This window comes from Dermacentor albipictus, chromosome 6 (assembly GCF_038994185.2).
Source record: "Dermacentor albipictus isolate Rhodes 1998 colony chromosome 6, USDA_Dalb.pri_finalv2, whole genome shotgun sequence".
In the NCBI taxonomy this organism is placed as follows: domain Eukaryota; kingdom Metazoa; phylum Arthropoda; class Arachnida; order Ixodida; family Ixodidae; genus Dermacentor; species Dermacentor albipictus.
In genome coordinates this window covers 73,183,173-73,201,257 of record NC_091826.1, presented here as the reverse complement: position 1 = coordinate 73,201,257, position 18,085 = coordinate 73,183,173, and the positions used below count along the sequence as shown (strand labels likewise).

At 46.2% G+C, this 18,085-nt stretch overlaps 1 protein-coding gene across 1 annotated transcript in view; it reads left to right on the top strand.

The window, feature by feature from the left end:
* Positions 1-3,995: 3,995 nt before the first annotated feature.
* The window catches only part of LOC139047036 (zinc finger protein 709-like), a 34,197-nt gene continuing 20,107 nt past the window's right edge, over positions 3,996-18,085 (top strand). Inside the window, exons 1-2 of the mRNA XM_070520981.1 lie at positions 3,996-4,290; positions 10,371-10,460. Of these exons, the coding sequence (XP_070377082.1) occupies positions 10,400-10,460 (61 nt within the window). The 5' untranslated portion in view covers positions 3,996-4,290; positions 10,371-10,399. The remainder of the gene's footprint in view (positions 4,291-10,370; positions 10,461-18,085) is intronic.

Sequence of the window (18,085 nt, the reverse complement as noted above, 5' to 3'; positions counted from 1 at the left end):
CTACAAAATGCAGCAAGGCAGCCTTGTAAAGCCAGTTAGATTTCTAACGAGAAAACACGTGTTCCCCACAAACATCGAAAAAATGAACGTAAAAAGAGCAATCCAAGTTTTGTCTCCTGCGGTGACAGCGGCACTGAAGCTCCTGCAAGAGCAAGCGGGCCACACATGCGACGCAAGTTTCGCGGGTGTCGGACCGACCGTTGAATTCATGGACACCGTGCACCGCTGGTTCATGCTCATGGACGTGAGCAATTGTACCCAGCACATACACCAGAACAATGCCGATTGCAAGCAGTTCGAATTTACAAGCGATGAACGGTTAATCTGGCTTGAAACAAGCTTCCTCGACTACCTGGCCGATCTCAAAAGCCAGTGCCTGGCGAAGAACTTCTTAACCAAGGAGACTTACGAAGGCCTGGTGATGACAACTCGTTCAAATGTTGAGTGCATTCGATATCTTCTTGAAGAGATGCGCTTTCACTTTGTTTTAACGAGAAAAATGTCGTCTGACCCAATCGAGTCGTTTTTTGGGTGGCTGAGGAAGTCAGCAGGGTCAAATGATCAAACGGATGCCCGAGCTGTTCTGTCAGGTATTGAGAAGACTCTGAAGACTGGCATCGCGTCGGCGGCTGGTACGAGCAACGTAATGGCAGCAGAAGGCAGCGATTACTTGTCAACGCTGCCGCAACAGAAAAACACAAGGGAAGGAACCAGCGAGGAATTCCCTGCAGATGCATGTAGAGAGCTCACAGAGCGACTCAAGCGAGGACAGCCTCTGCTTCCTACTCCAGATGTCGCAGCATTGGCTATGGTCGGCGGCTACTTGGCAAGAGTTGTACAAGAAAATATCAATTGCGAGGAGTGCGTCAGCCTGTTAAAAAAGCCAAACGCCTCGGCGCCCTCGGACTCGCTGATAAATCACCAAGACCGCGGTGGACTCATCTACCCATCTGGACAACTTTTAGCGGTTCTCTACGCATTAGAGAAATTTATCGACGTTCTTCTCGCAAGAAGAAGGCACATGAATCAGCCTTTGAAGGAGGCTGTGAGTAATGCCGCTGCAATACTCCGCAAGCACAAAACTTTGATGTGCTCGACGCCAGGACACCAAGAGAACCTGCTGCAATTGTTGCTGACAAAGTTTTTTCGCCCAATATTCACAAATTTTGCAATGAAGGCGACAGACAAACACGACATGGCTAAAGTGTTTGAAATAAAACCGCTGTCACGAAAGACCCTCAAACTGTGAGCTTTGATCTCACAGTTCGGCGCTTTTTGGTGAAGGGCTGGCTCTCCACAACATGTTTTGTGTTGCTTACTTCCACTGTACATTGTGTACGAACATAAATTTAACGTGCGATTATATTTTATAATTCCATCTCAAATACGAACGCCAGACTTGTCTCCACGAGCGCGTGAGCAAGCGGCGGCGTCGCGTCGTCTGCTCTGGGACAGGGTATGGGAAGGCAGCGCGGTCTGGTGGCGGGCGCATGAACTAGGCGGTACGGACGGCGCGCTTTGTTCCCCCACTCAGTGAGCGGGCATGAAAAAATATAGGAGGCTATGGTTTTTCACACGACAACTAGGGACCTAGGCTCCCCTAGGGCGAAAAGTTACCTAGATATATAGTTCCCGTTGGCGCCGCGAGGGCGGCGCTGCAGTCGACCGGCTGCACTGGAGAGCGAATGTAAATGCGCCGCCGGGACTGCGCGATGTTCGGTGAGTAGCGCAGAAAACGCGCGCACTGAGACGCTCGCCCGCGCCCGGCTACCCAGCTAATGACGGTTTGGTCTATGAACTTGTTGATACTAGATACTGGCAAGTTCACTGGAACGGAAAGGGAGCGGTAAGACGCACATTAAAAAAAAAAGGCATGACATATGGTCATGTTTGTGTTATGATTAATGCACTGGATTACGAAAAAGAAGCAGAGGGAAATCGCACGCTGAGAAGAACGATAAACATACAGTGCGACGGAACTTTAGAAATAATATTGATATGTCCAAGAATTTAGAAGAGATTGAATCGTCGCGACGGCACATCACATGTCGCCGTAGGTGTCGAAGTCTCGATCTATAACGATATTATTTTTGAACAATTCTGATAGCGTCCACGCAGCAATGGTTGCTAGTGTACTGTGAAATGCTCACATGCTACGGCCTTAAAGCTCGCAGCGAAAGCAAAACATCGTGCGCGGACATGCATTGTTATGATTGGGGGCTCAAGGCCCTTTAAAAGGCGATATATGTAGGACGATGAGTGTTTCGGACATCTTTTATCACTCAGAACGACAGTGTGACAGGATGGACAAAATTCGGAAGGAGTGTTTCCGGCATCTTTTATCATTCAGGACGACAGTGTACAGAAATACCTAATTTCCATTGAGAAAACGTATTCGGTAAGTACTTGTATAACTGACGCCAGATGATCACGAGAAAAATCTGCAGACAAATAAAGATGATTTTTTTAATATGTGACAGGCGATTCCAGGCCATGCATGGCGCCTCACTTACTGTAGTCTCCCGACGTTAATGCACACATCGCTATATGCACAAAAATCGATCCGTAGGTTCCCGCGCGTCTCAATTAAATACGAAACCGAAACCGCACTTGCTTTGTGTTCAGCAGCCTATTGCCAGTGCATCGCGGGACGTTTCCGGTTGGTTTGTCGTCGAATGTTGGACTCGTCAACGTTACTAGACTAGGTTCAGTTGTCAAACTCTCCGTAGGCGCCATACATCGCGGGTGGCCCCTTATCTTGGTTTGCCGCCAGAGGGCGGGAGCACCGCAAGTAGCTCTACGCGGGCGCAGCTCTGCGTTGGCGAAGGGGCTTGAGTCCTCAGACTTCACAACTTACGTACTCAGCAAGTGTTTTCACCGATGCGTCTTTAAATGTTTGTATAGTCTCGCGTTTAGGAGATTGATTAAAAAACTTTACGTAGCTGTGAAAATGCTGCTGCGCTGCCCCAGAGTGCGCTGTGGAGTCCTTAGTCCAGAGCCGCAGCAGCCCCGGCCGTCCACTGCGCTCTATATTAATCAGCTGTTGCTGATGAGTAGCTGTAAGTAGCTGATTAGTAGTTGTAATCAGCTGTTGCTGCTTAGTACTAATTAAATAATAATGCGAACGCATGAGGCGATGTTAGCGCGACCACACGATGGTCCAAGAAAGTCACGGGAGCCCAAGCGAACCAATCGAGGCAGTTCACGAGGCCAGTCAAGGCTCAGTGAATTAGGCGAAGTTAATTAAGGCACAGTTAATTAAAATAGAGTTAAGGCACTCGAACCCACGGTCGTTGAAACCTGGACCTTTGGTGGTGGCAACGAATTACATAAATAGATGAACTAATTTATTCATTAGTGAATTAAGAAGTACACTAACAATTATTGGATAACTTTTAATTAATAATGAATTAACTACGCATTACCTAACTGGGCGGATTTATAATTTGAATATCTCAAAGCTACGGCAAACATTACCTTGGTTGTGCCCAGCTACGCAGCATTCGCATATTTTAAAACTCTGGCTGAAGTTAGCTGGGAAACACGGTATATACACACTCTCAGCGCTTCATTTCGGGATAAAAAAAATGAAGCTAGCACTATTTCTTTCATCAGAGCACCGCATTCACAAGTGCAATGTTGAAACCTACGTGAGATTTGCTCCCTTGCGAGCAGACTTGCACATTCAAAGTAAGTTATCGCTGCAGGAACGGTGCATAAATATGCATTCGCGTCAGTAAATAAAATTGGATGATACGGCCCGTAAACTCTTCAAAACCCACAGGGCATTTAAAACGCATAAGAGTGTCGCAAAAATGCACCGAGACTGCAACAAAACACGCATATATACAACGCGCCAAAACGCATAAACAACGGACAGTGCTTCGTCGCCCTGTCCGCGCCGCTCTGACCGAGCAAAGTGCGACAGCAGCGCCACGAGATGGGTGGTGGGTCCACGCAGTCACGGGAGTTTGAAAACTGAACCTAGTCTAGTAACGTTGGGACTCGTATGTTGGACATGTTGGACGCGAAGCCGCCACAGGGCGCGAGTTTTATTTTAGAACTTATCAAAAAAGAGGGTTTGAGATATTCAGCGGGTGACAACACGTATTTGATTTTCCGGATACCTGCGCGCGTAGCTGAAAGATTTCGCGAAGTGGTTAGTTGAGGCGTGGCCGACGATTCCGGCCACAAAGTCTGCGGAATCGTTGCAAAAAGTACGGAAAATACGGACAACGGCGTATTATTGTGCATCGTAGCTGAGTGTCGGACATCGTGTGAATATTGCTGGTAACGTATGAGTTTCATTTTTCATTTTAGTGATTGCAATAATCAGAGGCATGCCTCGTATTTCTTATGAAAAGTAGGGTACGCGTTAGATTTGGTGCACCTTCTTATTTTGTAATAGTGCACGGCAAATGCGGTATATCCACGAATATGAGGAAACTGTGGGTGAACAATGTATTCTCCCCGCACTAACCTACGTAGTCGTAACGTAGAGGACAAATATATTTAGTGAAGCTGGGGATGACACAGTAATATGACAGAACATAACTGTTGCATTAACGAATAGGAAGTGGAGTTGTGTGGAATAGATATGAAGATAGCGGAACAGATAAGATAGAGGTGAATACTTCTTGAATTGCTTGAATACTTCTTCCAAGCACGCAGTGAATAGCATAGGAGAGATTGTGTCTTCTTGTCGGACCCCTTTCTTAATAGCCATCCTCCTGTTTTTCTTGTGTAGAATTAAAGTAGCTGCAGAACCTCTGTAGATATTTTCCAAGGCATTTACGTAAGCGTTCTGTACTCCTTGATTACGTAATGCCTTTATGGCTGCTGGTATCTCTACTGAATCAAATGCCTTTTTGTAATCTATGAAAGCCATACAGAGACGCTTATTGTACTCTGCGAATTTCTCGATAACCTGATTAATGACATGGATGTGATCCATTGTAGAGTATCCCTTCCTGAAGCCAGCCTGTTCCCTTGGTTGACTAAAGTCCAGTGTTGCACTTATTCTATTAGAGATTATTTTGGTAAATATTTTATACAATAGTGGGAGTAAGCTAATGGGCCTCTAATTTTGCAATTCTTTAACGTGTTCCTTTATGTAAATTAGTATAATGTTTGTATTCTTCCAGTTTTCTGGGACCCTTGCGGTTGATAGACACTTCGTATAAAGAGCTGCGAGTTTTGCAGACATTATGTCTTCTCCATCTTTGATTAAATCGACTATTATTTCATCTTCTCCTGCTGCTCTTCCTCGTTTCATGTCTTGCAAAGGCCCTTCTGACCTCATCGCTAGTTATAGGAGGAGTGTCTGTATCCTGTTCATTAATGTTTCTAATGTAGGTATCCTGACTCCTCTGGGTATTGTACAGGTCAGTATAGAATTCTTCCACTTCTTTTACTATATCTTTGAGATTGCTGATGATATTACCCTGCTTATCTTTCATTGCATACATCTTGGTTTGTCTTATGCCAAGTTTTTTTCTCACTGATTTCAGGCTGCGCCCATTATTTACGCCTTATTCAGTGTTCCTCATGTTATAGTTTTGAATATCACTTATTTTCACCTTGTTGATCAGTTTTAACAGTTCCGTGAATTCTATCTTATTTCTTGAGTTGGACACTTTCATTCTTTATTGTTCCTTTATTAGTTCCTTTGTTACTTGGGAAAGCTTGCCTAATGGTTGCCTTGGTGCCTTGTATCCCACTTCAATTGCTGCCTCTGAAGCCTGCCTAGTTACGGTTTTATTCATTAGCTCTATGTCATCATCATCTCTCTGTTCTAAGGCTGCATGTTTGTTTGCATGTACCAGCCTGAATTTGTCTCCTTTTACCCTTACTCCCTCTAGGTTGACCTGTTTCTTCATGACCAATTTTGCTCTTTCTCTCTTCATATTGAGGTAAATCCTAGCCCTCACTAACCTATGATCACTGCACTTTACCCTACCTATCACTTCTACATCCTGCACTATGCTGGGATCAGCAGAAAGTATGAAGTCAATCTCATTTCTTGTTGCACCATTAGGGCATTTCCAGCTCCATTTTCTGTCGCCACGCTTCCTGAACAAGGTGTTCATTATTCGAAGCTTATTCCTTTCTGCAAATTCTACCAGCACCTCTCCTCTAGCGTTCCTAGGATCGACGCCGTAGTTGCCGATTGCTTGTTCATCAGCTTGCTTTTGTCTTCCCTTTCTTCCTTTAGTCTTTAGCATAGTTCTGGTCCTTTCTTTCTTTATGTAGATGTCTTCATGAGAAGCCTTTGAGTCAAGATTATTCAGCATTGGTGCAGCAAATGGTCTTTCTTTTTGTACACAGTCAAGAACCTATAACATGAGAATATGGGGGGTAATACCTCGTTTCCAAACTAAAAAAAATTGTATTGAATCACCAGACAATTATGTTCACATATTTCTGTAAGAACGTAGTGGAGGTGGACTTTCAATATTGGCATCCGCCAAGAAATACATATTGTGGCGCAGAGGCAGACTGGGCTTCTGCAGCATGGTTTTGTGGGTGGAGCTTTTACTGAATCCTTAGGTTGCCACTGGACATACAGAAACAGTAATTGGCTTATTTTGCCTGAGCCTTTTCAATGTAAATCACGTCCTTGGCAGAAAAAAAGTCATTCCACAACTCTTTTGGCAAGTTTTGTAGGGTTGATATGGGGGGGTGACATTGAATGGTGCAAGATCAAGGATTGGGCAAAGGGCACCATATACTTTAATGGTAACAGGTTATGTCTTAGCCTTGCAGTAGCCAATAAACTGAACTTTTCATTGTGTAGCATGTCCTTAACAGAAAAAAAAAAAGAAATTTCCCAACTCTTTTGCTAAGCTTTGAAGGGTGGATGATATGGCATTTTGTACCCGCCGTGGTTGCTCAGTGGCTATGGTGTTGGGCTGCTGAGCACGAGGTCGCGGGATCGAATCCCGGCCACGGCGGCCGCATTACGATGGGGGCGAAATGCGAAAACACCCGTCTACTTAGATTTAGGTGCACGTTAAAGAACCCTAGGTAGTCAAAATTTCCGGAGTCCTCCACTACGGCGTGCCTCATAATCAGAAAGTGGTTTCGGCACGTAAAACCCCATAATCTAATCTAATCGATATGGCATTTTGCATCTAATGGTGCAAGTTAGCTCAGTCACATGGTGATATTGTTTGTGCTGCATTCTTTGTCAAGCATAAAACCAGTTTATTATTTTTTTTTGTGTGTGTGTTTTGAACAGAATGAGAAAAAATTGCAAAGATCGACTCACGGGGCTGGGTTGCTTAAGAGTCGGACATAACATAAATTTCACTAACCAACTTTTTAACTAATTACATTGAGCAACATAATGCAATTTACAATTTGCAACCAGGGAGTTCTCAAGGCACTTCAACATCCACAAGAAACACTATTACTGTAAGAAAAGGTTTGATAAGTCAGAAATGGTACACAAACGCAAGACACCACCTTAACCCTTTTACTGGCAATATACAAAAAAAACATGGCCTAAAATCTTTCTCTTGCTTTATTTCTTCTTCATAATGCACAAATACATATTAAATGAAATTAACTAAAGTCACGTGCTACGGATGGTGATGTTGCAAGCAGTGCATCTTGTGTACAGGCATCTGTGCATGTGACTTTCACTCTTCCTCGAAGCATGGCTTTCTAATGCTTTCCTATTTTAATTAGACCAAAAGAAGTTCAGGCGGTCCGACTTATATTATTGCTGGTTTTAACAATACTTGGATGTAACAATGAGCAGTTGCTGCACTACAGACTGTTGTGTGTGTTCCACTATAGTAACGTAAACCTATTACTAAAATGTCCCCATGTTTCAGTAATTGCTATGACCTTTGTGCGTGTTCTACTATGGTAAAATAGACCTAATACTATGATGTCCCCACGTTTTATTATTGGCTATAACAATCAAATCTGGCTACCGGGTGTCTGCACTCAGAGTAAAAGTAATGCGAAATCTAGGGAAAAATTAAAAGTCACTGACAATTACGGTACTCCCAGTGCGAAATTTGAGTGAAGCTGTGTGTTTTTCATTTCACTATAAAATGAGGCAAAGAATTTGAGAGAGATATGCATGTTGTATATTCCCGGCTGCAGCGGCCACATTTCGATGAAGGATAAATGCAAAGTGCCTGTGTACAGTGCATTGGGTGCATGTTAAAGACGCCCAGGTGCTCAAAATTAATCTGGAGTCCCTCACTACGGAGTGCTTGTGATCGAATCGTGGTTTTGGCACGTAAAGCTCCAGATTTTAATTTTAAAGTTTTTTCACCACACCCACCTTTGTGCTCACATCTTGCATGGCGCTCCTTTGTCACCCCTCTCCCGTCTCCCTTCCACCCCTCCAACGTCAGCGAGAGGGTGGAATGGAGATGGGGGAGGGGCACGCAATGCTGACGAATCGATAAAGGCAAGCAGTGTGGGGTGCACGGCACAAAGGGAAGTGTGGTAACGTGGCTCGTGCTTTTTCTTCCTCAGAGATTTTGTATTAGTTTTTCTTTTGTCGCCTACACCCAGTTGCCAGATTTCATTGTTATAAGCAGTAACATGGCATGGGAGCATTGTAGTAAGCAGTTTATTTTCCTATAGAACAGATACAAAAGTTACAAGATACAGAGATTCAAAAGATACGAAAGGCTGCTCGTTGTTATATCCGATATCTTGTTTAAACTGGTTTCACTGTAAGTATGCTCAACAGCACACTACACCTGGCTCTAACAGCACCAGACTGGAGTACGGTAGAATAAGTGTGGCTGCATGGATGTGTAGTGAGTGACATACACACTGCTGAATCTTGTCTACTCAATAATTGAGCACTGTGAAACTATCTTGAAAAAAAAAGGACGTGTACTGCATATGTGTAAAGCTACTTGGCATCGTTTTTTTATACATTGAAAATCCATCTCCTGTATCCAAGGTGGGTGGTGGTGCTGTTTCGATGTAAACTGTAAGTTATACTTGGGACAAGGAGAATGAAGAGTCACACAGGGGTGCTTAATAGACAAAGAAAGACAGAGTGCACAAACAGTAGCATATGTACACTAGTCTATGTACGTGTGTAAAATTTTAAAATTTGCACTGTTTTTGCCTAGGTAGTACTAGCAACCTCACAAACAGCAGAAGCAGCAGCAAGCCGAGTATAAAACCAAAGCTTTGTTCATTCCGGTTCAGTACTTATTTCCAGTTCAACTCTGGGGCAGAAAAATAAATGTTCAAGTCAGTCTAAACCAGGTTATATTTGCGTGATCAAAGAAAAATTACAGGAAAACAGCATAAGTTTTCTTCACTTACAATGTGTACATACATACGTTTGTATGCGCTGTAAGGGATGCTTGCAAGGGAATACCACCTAGCCCGTACCAAAACCCCAATAAGTTTTCTTGCACGGAAACTGTGTGGTCATAGTGAGCTGCGTAGGCAGATTGAAAAAGAAAAAAAAATCATGCATGAGTTTCTTTATATGCTACAAGTAGTAGTTACAAAAAAGCATATTGTGCGAGCCTTCTTCATAAGTAATACACTTTCTAATAAGTTGGCGAAGAAATGTGCAACCTTTGGGCAGATAAAACGTGTTTCAGTGTGGACAGCACTCACTTCGTGCAAACTTCTGTGGCAGCCACTCCCAAAGCAGTTTGAGATTTCTTGTACAGTTCTCGCTGTTCCATTATTGCTTCCCAGTACTGTAACATGCTAGTGCCTCCTTCAATTTGTGGATAAATTTGAACAATTTTATTGAGATATTCCTTGTCAAAAGGGGTCACTGCACCAGTTCCTTGAGGAAACACGGTAGTCTCAATTTCTCCTTTAAAAGAACACCCAGGTCGTTGTCAGCATTTACTGCAGCTGGTAAATCTGTAGATGCGATATTGATGTGACTGTCACTATGACGTTATTCATTCAGCACCAGATCTTTGCCAGATGTGTCCTTATCTTGTATTTTTTACTCTTAACGAGTACTCAATACTGTGGATCCACATAAATCGCTGCGTTTCCTTTGATGAGTGTAGTCAGAGGCCCTACCAATGGTGAAGGTGTTGTTGAAGTCTTCATCAAACACTACAACCATGTGCCATAAGAGTTGCTGATAGTAAGTGGTTCTTTTTGAAGCACTCAGGTAGCCTTTTCTGACCCACCTCAATAGCTGGTGGGTTTGATTCGTTTTGATAGGGGCAAAATGCACATACATTCGTGTAGTTAGATTTAGGTACACATTAAAGGGACACTAAAGGCAAATACTAAGTCATTGTGGACTGTTTAAATACCATTGCAGAAACCTTGCAACACTTGTTTCAGGCTAAGAAAAGACTTAGTTTACAATAAACTTGCATTGTCTGAATACCTTTCCGCAGTTGGAAGTCTCCTGCCACCCTACCGGGGAATGGTGATGTTGCATACGCCATCACTGCCCTTTGCCGCAGTTGGTTGGGCGACTACCGTCGGTGAGTAAATCAGCACCAGACAGACAGCGGTACGTTTATTTGCACAAAACGCAAACACGCGGCCATGGAGAAACCGAGCCAAGAAAGAGCAGTGGATTTGCTGCTGCAGCTGCTTCAGGTCTAATGGCATGGACCATTCTGGCATCCCACGGCATCACATGGAAGTGGAATTCTCTGCTACTTGCAGTTTGTGCGAGCTTCATGAGCCAGCAAAACAAGAGCAGCACTGTGCGATAACGAAGCTACTGAAACGTGAAAGCATTGACGATGCAGAATTGAACGAAAATGAAACCTTTCGACTGCCTGCATCATTTTCAAGGGTAATCTCAGTGAGTTTTTTCTAAAAATAATATAGAACTGGACAAGTAGTATTTTCTTTCGTCTTATAATGCGATACAATGATGTTTTTACGATGAGTGGTTGAGTACTAAAGACAAATTTTAAATGAAAAGTGCCTTTGTTATTGGGCAAGTACTTGAATGTCCCGGGGGAGTCTAATCGTGTCCTGCATTTACCTCAGTTTCTGGATTACCATTGCTGTGTTTGTGATAAAATTGATTCCTTAGAGATTCTTGAGCACTAATCCATCACTTGAGCTTGACTTCATATTTCCCTTTAGTGTCCCTTTCAAGAACTTCACGTGGCCAAAATATATTCAGTGTCCTCACTGATACCATGCCTCGTAATCAGGTCATTGTTTTGGAGCATAAAACCTCAGAATTGAAATTCTTTTTCTTCAGGTCTTTTTCAGGCTGTCCCACTTGGTCCCCCCCATAGTATAGTAGCCTTCCCTTAATTCGGCACCAGTTAATCTCAGTATGAAGAGGAAACACCAGAAAGCAGTGAAGAAAATGTGGAAGGGAAAGAAAAACCACGTGTTTATTGGGACAGCCTCTTTCTGCTTTATTCATTACAATTTAGTTAATTATTTATATTGGCTACATAATATAACAAGGCTGCATGCATTTTGCCTGAAAGGGACCCTAACTGGTTCGGACAAATTTTGTAGACACGTAGGGTACAACTGAAGTTAATCATTCGCACCCCAATTTGTGTCATCATCATCATCATCATCAGCCTGGTTACGCCCACCACAGTTTGCCTCTCCCATACTTCTCCAACAACCCCGGTCATGTACTAATTGTGGCCATGCCTTCCCTGCAAACTTCTTAATCTCATCCGCCCACCTAACTTTCTGCCGCCCCCTGCTACGCTTCCCTTCTCTTGGGATCCACTCCATAACCCTTAACGACCATCGGTTATCTTCCCTCCTCATTACATGTCCTGTCCATGCTCATTTCTTTTTCTTGATTTCAACTAAGATGTCATTAACTCGCGTTTGTTCCCTCACCCAATCTGCTCTTTTCTTATCCCTTAACGTTACACCTATCATTCTTCTTTCCATAGCTCATTGCGTCGTCCTTTGTGTGTGAAACGTCTCATATTAAGAGAGCTATGGACGATTACAAGTTACCCTCCTCCATAGTCATGCATTTTCTCCTCAACTCATTCGCCGAGTGATCGGGGCTAAGCTCCGCCTTCAGTGGCTCTGCGTCATGATGTCACATCGTGTTGTCGACTTACGGTTCTCTAGGAGCACGCACGCAAAGCCTCTCCAAACTCTCCACCATCTGTTTGGCAATCGACCCCAAGCGAGAGTGATCGAAGCATTGTGCGTTGCGAGCATTCCGTCGCAGCGCCGAACGTGTCTGGTATTCCGGTGACCACAGGCGAGCTGGGCGTTTCGACAGATTAGTGGAGGCATAAACTCAAGCTGATGAAGGAACTTTAGCGTAGACGTACATGAGCTGCCTGATCGGTCTCTATGGTCCAGCCACCCATTGGCGAGGAGCTTAACCAGCCAAACAAAGAGCTAATATTGCTCTAACCAAGTCTAAAACATTTTAAACATTTACACAAACAATTTGTTAACAACTGCACTCCTGCGAAAAATTTACGCTGGCAGCAAAGAATACCTTTCATTACTGCTACTGTGTGTGGTTGAGCTCTGTGCCACTAGGTGGCTGCACCGTGCAGATCATTTACATTTGTGCTTCTGCTCATCCCATGAAACAACACGGTCAAACGGCCAGACCCTGTCCCCTTGCGATTGTGTTTACCCTAATACCAGACTCGCGAAATGCTATTGCATTAGTAATGGTCCGGCATAAAGTGACGGCTGCAAACGCACAAATCCTGGCACCAATTGGATAGTGGTAGTCCGATGCGCTGCAGCCAGTCTACTCGTCTGCTGCCTTGCAGAGGGGCACGATGTCGCAGCTTGACATATTGCCAGGTGCTACATTTGCAGTCCACAACGCAACAAAGTCGAACCATAGTAGTTTTTTCTCTCTTCCTCCGCCGGGTTCTTCTTTCTTGGTACTTTCGTTCGTTCTCGGCTCTTCCTAAGCCACTGCACTGTTCTCTGCTTCGGTTTTCCGGGACTAAAGATGCTGGATGTCAATAATTTGAACTGAATGTATTTATGGACAGACATTAGCGGTTACACTGAGTAAAGAAGGAAAGAAGGTTCACATTAACGAATATGGCTGAGCAAAGACCTCGGAGCAGTCCATCGCTGCGATCGGGCACTTGACGACATTGGTCCGTTGTCTCTCAAGTCTCAGATCACACTGGAACCTCTCAGTATATACTAAACAAGGAAAACGAGTTCATATTGTTACGTGTGGAAAAACACAGATGAAAGAGGCTACAGTCGAACCCGACTATATCGAACCCATTTACATCGAATTATTCTATATTTCGAACGATTTCTGGTCACGCTATAGTTACAATGAGTATATATAGCAAAAATTACGCTTACATTGAACAAATATTGCAGCGACTGCCGATATATCGAACCGTCAAGCGGCGGAAAAGTGCCCCCAGAAGTTGGCTTTCCCTCGCGGTAGCGGGGAAACCCGGTGGCGCGGCTCCACCCAACCGCTCTCCCTACCGTGACCGCGCTGCCGTGGGCTGTTTGGGCGAGCCGTCGACACTCCCCCTGTCGCGCATAGTGGAGTCTATTAGGCCACATCCTCCCTCTTTCTCTCTCATCTATCACTTCCCACTCTCTCTCCCCTGACGACGCTTCGCTGTGCTCCCTCACGGGTTGCAGAACCAAGCGTCCTTCCTTTCCTTAGATCACTATCTATCGACACTCCCCAGCAAAAAAAATGATCCTGGCCCGCCTACAGCATTTGCTCAGACAGCCAATCAGAGGCTCTTGTGCTCTCTTCGTGCAAGATGGCCAAAGTGCGAGTTGTCTGGCTGCTTTTCTGGTTTATTGTGTTTGCGCCTTGTGGGCCTTCTCCTGCAGTGTTGCCGTGCTGAAGCGGCAGAATTCGCCTTTCGTCGTGAAGCTCGAAATCATAAATCGCGTCGACCGCGATGAAAAGTTGGATGCCCCAGCAGCGTGCAAGATTCCGAGGAGCACTCTCGGCACGGTTAGGGCTAAAGTGGCCCGACTCGCAACCCGGTGCCCGTGGCGCCCGACACGTACGCATGGCCGTTGTTGCATCTGGGTCGCAAGCCCCAAGGGCAGCGTTGGTCTGGCGGCCTGGGGCACAGCTGGAAGCATCCGAAGGTCCTGGCAAAAGATGAGTCGACTGCTAACAGAACAACTTGTTTATTCTAGCATCGCAAAAGAGTGGCCGGTCAGGTCGACCGAAGTGGAGAGACGGGAGAGCACGTTACACGACAGAAGAAATCGGAGCCTCTCGGCATGTAAGGCAGCTGCTTTTATACTCTCGGAGTTGAGGGCAAGAAGGAACGGCTCTGGATGGGGCGCACGTGACGGCGCTGCTCAAGCACGTTGAGACGAGTAGTGACGCATCCGCCGGGCCGGCGCCGGTCAGACCTCCTCGCTTCACACTTGCGGAGCTCCTCTCCCCGGCTGCCGCACTTTGACAAGCGTGGGCATCAACATGCACACACGGAGACATGTGGCATTGAAACATGCCTGGACGCGCTTGGCGGGGAGGCGTTGCGGCAGCACTGAACGGGCCAAAATGTCCGCCGCTTTGAACGAAGCCCCGGCATCCGTTGCATCAGCGCCGACTATACCGCGCGTCGTAGGCGAACTGTAACAGACCGCCCCGTCGGGAGGAGATCCCAATGGTCAGGGGACTGCATCCGCTGTACGGAGGGATGTCGCTCGATGATGCTCATGACGGAAGTCGGTCGTCCTTTGGCGTTTCTTGAGCGCATCGCACAGAGAAGGCCTCGTTCTCACGTTCAGGTTCACACAGGACACTGCAAAGTGACTTCGGGAGAGTTGCCATTTTTGTTCTCATTCCCAGCAAGCGTTAAAACTACACCGAAACTCAACCGCTCAGTCAGCAAGCACGACACAACCCTCACTAAGCCCTGCCAGGCTCTTTCCCCTTTTATACTACTGCCTAGTTCCTTACCGTAGTCTAGCAGCACTGAGAACGCGTCCACAAATTTGAAAATTGCACTAGAAAGCACGTCATGACTTTGAAACACTAAACAAAAGCAATATGTTAAAAATCCTGCCTCTGGAAGAAAAACATCAGTAACAAATAACTTTGAGGCTGATTCCTACGTTAGGGGACTCGACTTAAGCCATCGGCGTTACCGTTGAGACTCCCCTTTTTGTAACGCACCTCAAAGGAATATTGTGGCAAAGCGAGGCTCCAGCGCAGGAGGTGGCCATTTTTGGGAGAGACGGTCTGCAGCCATTGGAGAGGGCAGTGATCCGTCTCAATGATAAACCTTGAGCTGGCTAGGTAGCATGACAATTTCTGAACGGCCCATACGAGACACGCACACTCTTTCTCGGTGGCGCTGTACGCCTGCTCACGATTGGTCAGCTTACGACTAGCATGCAGGACGGGGTGTTCCACGTCTCCATTTTCCCGTTGGCACAGTACAACGCTCACTAGCATCGCACTGAACGACGAACCCTTTTCTGTAGTCTGGTGATCGTAGCACAGGCTGGCTTGTTAGGGCGCTCTTTAGGGCGCTAAAAGCTCTTTCCTTTGTCTTGTCCCAGACGACTGTTTGGGGCTCTGTTTTTCTCTGAGCATCCGTCAGGGGAGCCGCGATATCAGAGTGCCTGGGGATGTACCTCTGATAGTAGCCCGCGACACCTAAGAACGACCGAATATCAGTCTTCGTGCGCAGTTGCGGGAAGTCTCGCGCAGCGGCCACCTTTATTTCAGAGGGGCGGCGGTGATCCCGTCCAATCACGTGACCGATGTAGACAACCTCGGCCTGCGCTCACTGACACTTGGGAGCCTTGACTGTCAAGCTCGCTTCGCGCAGGCGGGTTAGCACTGCCCACAAGTGTGCCATATGCTCAGACCAGGATGCGGAGAATATCGCTACGTCGTCTAAATACGGTAAAGCGAATTCTTCCTGTCCCCGCAACACTTTGTCCACGAGGCTTGAAAAGCAGTATGGCGCGTTCTTCAAACCAAAACTCAAAACTTTAGGACGGAATGTTCCCATTGGTGAAATGAACGCCGCATACCTACTAGCCTCTTCTGTAAGTGGAACCTGCCAATAACCCCTGACAAGATCTAGGGTGTAAATAAACTGGGCGCTACTAACTTTCTCAAGGCGCTTCTCGATGTTAGGGATCGGATAAATTTGATCCTTAGTGATGGAATTAAGCCTGCGGTAGTTGACGCAAGGACGAGGTTCCTTGCCCGGTACCTCAACTAAAATCAAAGGGGAGGTATAATCACTCTCACCCGCCTTAATAACACCGAGCTGTAGCATTTTCTTTACCTCAGCCTCCATAATATCGCGCTGGCGGGGTGACACCCGGTATGCCTTGGATTGTATTGGCTCTGGGGAGGCAAGTTCTATTTCATGAGTAAGGACAGAAGTCCTACCAGGCCTCTCAAAGAACTGACCTTGAAACTCTTTTAAGAGCTGGTGTAGTTTGGTTTTCTGCTCAGGCGACAGCGGTGCTTTACTGATTAAGTCACTAATGACTTGATCGGTGTCTTCCCTGTTCGTCACTGAGCCTAGTCTCTGAAGCTCGACCGGAAGCTCTTCGGGAACGTTTACTATCATACGCACCACTGCTTCCCATTGTCTATAGGGTTTGAGCAGATTTCAGTGGTAAACTTGCTGTGCTTTCCGTTTTCCTGGCAGACTCACCACGTAGTTGACGTCCGACAGTTTTTGAACTATCCGTGCTGGGCCCTCCCACTGCAGGTCGAGTTTGTTTTTTAGCGATGTGCGCAATATCATTACCTCATTGTCCACCTCAAAATGACGGGCCCTGGCTGTCCGATCATAATAAACCTTGGCCCGCTGCTGGGCCTTTGCTATTGCTTCACCTGACAACTCCTGTGCCCTTCTTAAGCGTTCGAGGAGCCTAAGCACGTACTCCACCGCGACTGGGTCATCGCCCCTGCCTTCCCACGATTCTCAAAGCATGCGAAGCGGAGACCGCAGCGAGCGACCGTACACCAGCTCAGCTGGTGAAAACGCTGTAGCCGCATGTGGCGCGGTCCTTAATGCAAACATTACCCCAGGCAGACACAGCTCCCAGTCAGTTTGTTGTTCAAAACACAAGGCTCTCAACACGCGCTTCATGACGGAGTGGAGCTTCTCAACGGAATTCGACTGTGGGTGGTACACTGAGCTGTGTAACAGCTTTACCCCGCACCTTTCGAGAAAGGCTGTCGTCAAAGCGCTAGTAAACACTGTGCCCTGATCTGACTGGATTTCTGCAGGAAAACCAACTCGCGCAAATATGGACAGTAGTGCATCGACTATCTCAACTGAGCTGAGTCGTTTAAGCGGCACTGCTTCAGGGAACTTTGTCGCTGGGCAGATCACAGTCAAAATGTGTCTGTACCTCGTGGTTGTTACCGGCAGAGGTCCCACTGTGTGAATAACGAGCCGTCTAAAAGGCTCCGTAATGATAGGTACCAACTTCAACGGCACCCTCGATTTGTCCCCTGGTTTGCCCACCCGCTGACAGGTGTCACATGTCCTCACAAAGTGTTCTGCGTCACGAAAACACCTTGGCCAATAGTACTCTTGCAAGAGACAGTCCTTAGTCTTCTTAACTCCTAGGTATCCGGACCACGAACCTCCATGCAACAAGCGCAACAGATCCTGACGGTAGCACTGAGGCACGATCAGCTGATCGAACTCCACTCCCCTGCAGTCTAGATACTTCCAGTACAGGACCCCACCTCTTTCCACAAAACGAGCATTTTTCTTGGCGATACCTTCCTTGACATTGTAGCGCATGTTTTCTAGGCTGCCATCCTTTTTCTTTCTCAGCTATCAAAGCCGACCGGCTGACTTTTAGCAACCTATTGAGTCCATCTGACGTAGGGGCGATGAGCAAATATGCAGATAGCTCTTCTAACTTTCCCGTGTCGGGCATTTCCTCTCCAGTATCTGGTGCCTTCAACGCTACAGGCTCAATTGTATTCAGTTCTGACGTGCTCAGAATATCAGCTTGCTGCGCCTCCGACCCTTTGTCATTGTTCGACAACGTCGGCCCCGCAACTACCGCCTTTGCAGCGAGCTCCCGAACTCTTGATCTGGTTAAGGCCTGAACGCTAGCCTCACCAAACAAAAGCTCCTTCTCGTGCAGGAGTTGATCGGACCTGTTCGAAAATAGGTAC